Consider the following 8,450-nt stretch of genomic DNA (forward strand, 5'->3'; position numbering starts at 1 on the left):
CCACCCCTCATACAATGAAAACGAGCCAATCAGGAATGGACAACCCAGCACCTAGAGCTATCAATCCAGTAAGGGTAGGACCTGGGAAGGACTGAGGGGGAAGGGAAGGGAGGGCTGACCAGAACCTTGTAAAACAAACACCTTTGCCTACTGTAGCAGGCATTCACTTTTGAATGGCCCCTCTCTGTAAAGAGAGCTTTCATACTATTCTCCCTTTCCGATCTTCTACTCTAATAAACTTTTGCCTGCTGCTCATTTTGTGTCCACCTCTTCATTCTTTGAAGCAGCAAGACAACGAACCCCGGGTACTGAGGTAAAAACTCCTGCAACATTTCTAGAACACAAATGAAAAATGAAAGAACTTAGGCACAGGCCACGTAAACGGTCAGAAGGAACGAATCTGTAAGAAATTCCAATTGACTCAATAGTATTTAGTAATCCCCTGGACGCAGAGGACAAGGGAGAAAGAAGCCCCGAGTTCCCAACCTGGCAGACCAAGCCAACAAGGGCCCATTCACAAAGATGGTAAAGGGAAAGAGGATGAACAGGTATTTGAAGCTGCGGAGTGTGGGGTGCCTGTCCACCTGCAGCTCAGGTGAGGAAAGAATCCAGGAACTCCCAAGAGGAGGAAGAGTGGGAACACATGAGGTCACAGACAGGTTTGATGTGGGAATGCAGATTTGATGCAAGCCCATGCCTCAATGGCTCATTTTCCTCTAATCCTGTTGGCTTCGGTGAGGGCATTTTTGAAAGGTTTCAGGCTTGGCCACCATGCTCAAAACAGTGTCACCTCTAATCCTCAAGGTGATAATGTTTCCCCTTTACAGATGTAAAAACAGAGGCCTCAATACTTACTACAATAAACATTCAATAGATGTTTGTTGGTTAGGAAAAATGAATCACAGCCACTAAACAGGATTTGAAGCTAAATTAACAGACGCTTTAAAAGGAAACTTCATATCTGACTTTGGCCCAGATTAGCACTCGAGTATCAAGAGTATGAACTTTGTGCCTCGGTAGTTTATCTACTGTGGTCAGGGGCACTGAACATAACTTAGCTATCTTGTACTGGGTCCTGTCAGTACCCAAAATTTTCCAAACAGTCTGGCTTTGTAACTAGATTGCTAAAAATACTAGGGAAACCCCACCATCCATGGAACAGCATTATGGGGAGGCACCACGTAACTGGACAGGTTAATTACCTCATCAATAACTGACAGATCCCTGTCAAAACCCAATAGGACTGATACATACACAGGAAGGGACAGGTGCCTCGCACCTTGAGCACAGGGCTATCTAGGAGCCACACTTGACTCATCTGTGGGTTGGGAATGTTCACAACAAAGAAGGAACCAAAAATCAGGAAAATGGGAACTAAAGTCCTGATGCCCTTCTAACACATCGGCCTTGCCTCCCTTAACCTCAAGAGGTCTCTTTGGAGAGAACGAGACATCATATGAAATGTACTTCATAAATTCTTAAGTATTATACAATTGAAAACTACTATAATTAAGGAAAGTTCCCCAACAGGTGATAACCTTTGAACGGGTCCAAAATGGGAAAGTGAAACAAAGATTTAACGAAAAATGAGGATAACATGGTGGCAAAGTGATGGTAAGTGAAATGGTTTAAAAAATACTGGGGCGGGGGGGTGGTGCTTGGGTGGCTCAGCAGGTTGAGAGTCCAACTCTTGGTTTCGGCTCAGGTCATGATCTGACCTTTGTGGAATCGAGCCCTGTGTGGGCTCCTCACTGAGTGTGGAGCCTGCTTGGGATTCTCTCTCTTTACCTCTGCCCCCTACTTGTAATGTGTGGTGTGCTTGCGTGCAGGCTCTCTCTCAAAAAAACAAAAGTATAAGGAGAGTGACAAACTGGGGTTCAAGTCCCAGCTCTGCCATGTACCAGCTGTGTGACCCCAGTCCTTATCTATAAGTCTCTATCAGCCTGTGCATACAGGTGCACCCCCCTTCTTTCTTTCTTTTTTTTCTTTTTGTTTTTGGTTTTTTTTTTTTTACTCCAGCCCTAGCCTAGGTAATGAGAGGGTCTTTTGTGGAATGTGGCCACATTAAGGCTCACATAGCCTTCAGGGAAAGTTAGAATTTCTTTGCTATTAGTATTCTGTGGGGTCAACAAAGGCTTAAGTTTCTATATACTAACAGTTTTAGGAAGAAGCCTCTGGTTTGTTTCTATTTGCAACACTATATGTGGTCCTTTACATTTCTGATCAATGGAACTATTTATACATTCAAGAGCCGGGAGCTCAGGGGTACCTAGCTGGCTCAATCAGTAGAGCATGGCTCAATCTTAGGGCATGAGTTCAAGCACCATGCTGGGTGTAGAACCTACTTAATTAAAAAAAAAAAAAAAAAAAAAAAAGGACCCTGGAGCTCAGTGAGAAATTCCATCCCACATGGAAATTAAATATATGAATGATAATAATACCACTAATAAGAGAATATACAAAAATCATAAAGATTCATTGTCCATTTGATTAAGACTTAGGAGAATGAAATGCAAACAGAAAACAGAACATATATTTTCAAAGGCATGAAAGTTTGGGGGGGGTTGTTTTGTTTTTTAACCTTTATTTTTTTTAAATTTTTTAAGTTTATTTTTGAGAGACAGAGGTAGAGTGAGTGGGGGAGGGGCAAATAGAGAGGGAGAGAGAGAATCCCAAGCAGGCTCCACACTGTCAGAACAGAGCCTGACGCAGGGCTTGGAACTCACAAAACTGTGAGGTCATGACCTGGGCTGAAACCAAGAATCAGAGGCTTAACCGATGAGCCACCCAGGTGCCCCAGGCATGAAAATTTTTGAAGGTAATTTTTATTTATGTGTGAACACCAAATCTTTATGAAATCCTCTCACATCACACTGGCAGGTCACTGAAAACATAATCCCATACATAAGTTTTTCCTTGACATATATATTCAGTAACATTTCTGATGTGTTCTGATTTACCAACACTTTTGCAAGAAGTTCTTGTGAACTTTTTTTTTTTTTTTACCATCACTTTGAGAGTGATCCAGGTGGGTTTTCTGTGGTCCTCTACTTTACACACTGAGAAACTGAGTAGGAGTCTCCCCGGAAGGTCCTCAAGAGGAGAAAGTCGACAGCATCTTGAATGATTTAGATCAGGAGTGAAAAACCCATTTGTCTTGAGTATCACAGCAGAACCAGGGAAAGCCAGTTACAAGAGAGCTTGAGGGCTTTCACAGAGAGGAAGAACAGAAAAGATTTGAAAAAGAAAAAAAGATAAGGAAGAATAAAGGAGGTAGAGAAGAAAGTAAGAAAAATGAGCAGAGAAGAAGTGGCTGTGGTAGGTAGGAAATGAATCTGTGTCACCAACCACAGCTATGAGGGTCAGGGGACTGACTGAAGCAGAGGGTAAACAGAGAGACACCTGGGACTGACCATGATTATCTTTCAAACTCAGAGCTACATCCCTTATCCAGAACTCCAGAACTTAGTTTCTGCCTCTTTTTTCCCCATCAGACTACCTTATGTGTTCTGATATAAAAATGGGAGAGATTTCTGAAAAAAGTATAGAATCAAGATTCTATGAATCACTGCAACATGTTTACAAATCATCTAATATAAACCTATGTCGTCTATAGGGTGCTTGGGTGGCTCAGTAGGTTAAGCGTCTGACTTCAGCTCAGGTCACCATCTCACAGGTTTGTGGGCTTGAGCCCAATGTCGGGCTCTGTGCTGACAACACAGAGTCCTATAGCCTGCTTCAGGTTCTGTGACTCCGTCTCTCTGCCCCTTCCTTGCTTACACACTCTCTCTCTCTCTAAAAAAATAAACATTAAAATTTAAAAATACTTTTAAAAATATGCTCTCTAAATATATGTATTCGGACAAGCATCGTGTCTAAGGTGTGACTTTGGTCACTATTAACTATTCTGTATTTCATCTACTCCAATTCTTCTGTATCTCTGTATTTCCAGGGCTATAGGGAAACCCAAGAGATTAGGCATAGCCAGGCCTGGGGTCAACCCAACCCTTTTTGGACAAGACAGAACTACAAGGAAAGGGATTACATATCCACGAACTTGTCTCGCTCCTAAACTTTGATCAGGTGTAGCTCATGTGGCTGCAGAAAAGTCCTGGCACCCCTGAGCCACAGTCTCACTATCATGAGAAAAATTATCTACCTCTACTTACACTCAAGGAACAGTGAGAGGATGAATTCACTAATAACTTTTAAATTACTTTAAAGAAAAAAAAAAAGCTGACACTCATGATTAATAGATGCAAACAGGTGGTTTCACTGCATTTACAAGTATCACCTGCTGACCGGTGGATTCTTCATGCCTCTAGTAACGACCTAAACTGTCACTTGCTCTCTTAGGAGAGACTTCACAGGCTGCTGTGGAAATAAGACCACACACATGTAGCTGGGCTGTGGATGAGCAGCTGTTTTAGCCAAGTATATATAATGTCTTTCCCTTAAAAATTGGGAGAGACTTTGGGAAAAAAACAATTTCACTTTCTGATCAAATATGATCTTTTCACTGCTTTCCTTCTTATTGCAGGTTTTTTTTTTTTTTGTTTATTTATTTATTTTGAGAGAGAGAGAAAATGAGCAAGGCAGGGGCAGAGAGAAAATCCCAAGGATTCTCTGAGTCAGGGCTCGAACTCACTGTGAGATCATGACCTGAGCCCAAATCAAGAGTTGGACACGCACCCTCAACTGCCAGAGCCATCCAGGCGCCGCGTGTTATTGCAGTGTTTTAAGCACAGTAATTTACTAAAGATTTAAACTCCATGTGTCTAAAAATCATTTCTGCTGCAATTGTTTTTAATGGCTTATTGATTGCTTCCATTCTCTAGAGTTCTATCTGGAGCCTGGAGGTTGAAGGTGAGACTCACCTTATCTCTGATTAACAACTCTCAAACGGAGGTTGAGAGGTGCCCAAATCTGTCTTTACCAGAACTAAAGTGCCCAATAACACTCCTGCTATTCATGAGTAAAATTCGGAGTGCAAGCCGGAGAAGTGCATAGCACAATGTGGTAAAACTTACATGGCCCTCGTCTTAAAAATAAGATCAGAGGTTCCTTCCAAGACTAACGGAAATGAAATTCACGCTATCCACTTTCAATCTACCTTCTTTTGCACAGCTCCTGATAAACTGGTTTGCAACTTACCTAGTGATGCTAGGTAAGGCATGCCACCTAGTCGGGCATGCCACCTGCAGGGGAGATTTCTAAACCTCAGGGGAAAAGCCCCAGGTCTCTACTAAGCAAAGGCATTAAACAAAGTCCATTAGGAAGGTAAAGGGGGAAGGGGGTTCATTAGAGAAATGCTTTGTTCATGGTTCAAAATATACCATACCCATCTTTCCTTAGAGTAAATAAATCCCTTTCCCCTCACATTTCATTTTTTACAGAGTCGGTAAACGTAATTAACCAAAAATAATACAGGATTCTAATGCAACGTGTGCCCAGGGCCCATTAGAAATTGGGATGACCCTTTGGTGGCACTCTGAGGTTCCAGAAAGGGAAGTCACAACTCCTGGCCTCCACCCTCATCTCGACTCCCCAGGACCATACTGGCTGGCATGACACTGTCAGGAATAATTGCTGCTAGAACTGCTGACTGAGGACCCTATCTGCCACTCTAGAAAGTGAACACCCTGATAATGATTCTGCAGTTGGGCGTACACCCCAAAATCAAAGTCAGGGACACGGAAAGAATAGGAACCTGAGATAATAGAGGAAGTCTTCTGAGAACAGACCACTACCCACAGCAGGCCCAGAGGGAGAAAGACCTAGTTTCAGTAATGTTTGCAAGAGCAAATATTCATTAATTGCTCCTCTTACCACATAAATACACTCAATGCTTTTATAGCAAGATTCCAGGTTGATCCCAAGAACTCACGAGGGATGATTTTATTGCTGAAGTAATGAAAAGCATCAGTTACAGATGAGTTTGCCTTTAGGTTAGGAGCAGTGGGGAGCATTCAAGACCAGGCTCTGGGGAAGCCCTTTGTTCAGGAAATCCCACCCCTCAGGCAAAGCTTTCTTTTCATTTCAATTTCAAGTCATCAAATCAAATTTTAAAAGTGCCCCCTTAAAGAACTGCAGAATAAATAAGCAGTTCCGGTACTTTCCATGGAACCTCTCAGGTCTCCAGGACAATATCGAATTACAGGGCTTTTCTTCCCAGATATAGCCTCTCTTCTTTCTTTTTTTAAAAGAGTATCACACATGCACCCTATTGTGTGTCTACCATTTCAAATATCTTGCAAATACATCCCCATTCGGAATCTCTAGAGTCTACTAAGAATCTAGGAGGAGCTAATGAAAGCAATTTGAATAATAACAAAGCGACTGAACAATTTAATTACCAAAGGTAGCCCTAGAGACTCCAACAAAAGGACTGAAAGCCTTTATCCACAAAAACGTGGCCACGTGCTCAACTGTGGGACCAATTATGGGGAGTGCAGAAGAAAGAAGCACACAGGTGCACACACCAAATTTAAGCAAATGGGGAATTAGCACAAACCCTCTCTGGAGACAGGACGCTATGAAAAAGTGTGACTTAGAAAGCTTCTTTCTAATCTTTCAGGCCCAAGGCTTACTTAACTTTCTTCCCCCGCCCCCCCCCCCCTTTTTTCAAACTTTCTTCCCTTTCTGATTAATTGAAAATAGCACCTATCATATGTCAAATAATGGCAACTGTTCTCCAGAGAAAGGCTTTGTGTAGGAATTTTAAAATAAGTTCAATTTCAATAAAAGTTCTTCCAAATCAAGTCACAAAGGTAGTTCTATCCCTCACACAATTTCCTCAAAGTGAAATGTTTAGAAGTTAGTTCTTTCTTTTGGAAGCATACAGCTTCATCTAGATGTTAACAGCCAGATTCTATTGACCTTTTCAAGTGACCCTACGATAGAGAATTTTTCCCTTGCTTTGGAGGCGGACAAAAAAGATAAACCTTTCTGGAATCCTAAAAACTCTCAACTTCCTTAGGCCCTAAGAATTAAATGCAGGAACCCCCACAGACTGAACAATTACTAAATACCGCTTCTTAAACAGGAAATAGAGTTTGCTTCTGAGCGGTAACGACTTTCCCCGCCCGCGCTCACTCCGGAGCAGGCACCGCCATGCCCAGGTGGTGACACTGAGCAGAGATAAGGTGTCCTAACAACCGTATTTGCCTGGATCCCGGGAAACCCGCGGCCACTCGGCGACTCCCACATCACCTGCGCGCATCCCCCCGCGGCTCCACGGATGCCCCCACTCCACAGACCTGGGCAGCCCAAGGACCCCTCCCGTGGCGACACGGGGTAAGACTGACACCCGCAGCTGCCGACGACCCTGCCAGTCACGCTGCCGCCGGCTGCCTTTTTTAGCCACGACATCTGACCAGGCTTCCACAGCAGCATTCAGTAAGAGATCCCAGGACGCGCCGGGCGGTCCCCTCCCCTTCCCAACCCCCAGACCCTGCGGAGAGCTGGGGCTGAGGGGTGGGGGGAGATACTGGCCCTGGAAGGGGACAGACAACATACGTTCCTCCTGCCCAGATGCCTCCTCTCTGCTCTCTCCACGAATCCGGGTCCCCCCTCTGCCGCCTGCACCTGGTATCCCCCATTTTGCAGCCCGCGGTGGCTCCTCGGGCGCCCCTCCCCACCCCCACTCCTCAACTCTGTGCTCCTGGACCCCCTCCAAGTCCGCGGCCCGCGCGCCTGGTCTGGCCCGGGGCTGGAAGACACAGAGGGAAGGAACCGGCTGCGGGCTGAGGACGCGCGGGGCGTGGGGCCGGGCGGGAGACTCCGAGCTCACCTCCCTCCTCCGCCCCGCTGTCGGGGTCGGCGTCCGAGGAGTCGGGCCCGTCCCCGTAGTCCGCTAGCCCCACCAGTTCATCCTCCTCGTCGTCGTCCTCTTCCTCGGGCTGCGGCTTCCCCAGCACCTGGCTCATCGCTCCCACGGCCGGCCGTCCCGGGGGCGGCGGGGGACCCTGATGGGGGGCCAAACCTCCTCGCCTGCCGCTCGCAACCTCTTTCTGAATTGGGGTTTTGTCTGGAGGTTCGCTGGAGCCCGCGGAGGCAGGGCCGCGCGCCCCCCGCGGCGGTCGGCGTCCAGGTCTGGGTCTCGCGGTTCCCACCGCGCCCGGAGCCCCCTTCCCCGCCCCGCCCGCCTGCCGGCGGAGGAGTCAGCCGGAGCGCGGCAGTTCCTCCCTGAGGAGGGAGAGAGAGACTGCGTGACCCAAGTCACCTGACACACACTGTCACACACACACACACACACACACACCACACACACACACCCGCACGGGTGCGCGCGCGCTTTCCCGGGTTCTGGCACCGCTCAGCGGGGCGCTGGGCCGAGGCCGCGCACACACCAGGCAAGGGGGGGGGACGGAGGAAGGGCGGCGCGGGCCCTCCACCTAACCAGAAGCGCAGGGTGGCACACGCCCGGTACCCCGGGCCCTGGGACGCTG

At 46.6% G+C, this 8,450-nt stretch overlaps 1 protein-coding gene across 1 annotated transcript in view; it reads right to left on the reverse strand.

The window, feature by feature from the left end:
• Window positions 1–8,181, reverse strand: part of RRAGD (Ras related GTP binding D) — a 40,103-nt gene extending 31,922 nt beyond the window's left edge. The window contains exon 1 of the mRNA XM_042939354.1: window positions 7,793–8,181. Within this exon, the coding sequence (XP_042795288.1) occupies window positions 7,793–7,928 (136 nt within the window). The 5' untranslated portion in view covers window positions 7,929–8,181. The remainder of the gene's footprint in view (window positions 1–7,792) is intronic.
• Window positions 8,182–8,450: the final 269 nt, after the last annotated feature.

Source organism: Panthera leo, chromosome B2 (assembly GCF_018350215.1).
Source record: "Panthera leo isolate Ple1 chromosome B2, P.leo_Ple1_pat1.1, whole genome shotgun sequence".
Classification (NCBI taxonomy): Eukaryota; Metazoa; Chordata; class Mammalia; order Carnivora; family Felidae; genus Panthera; species Panthera leo.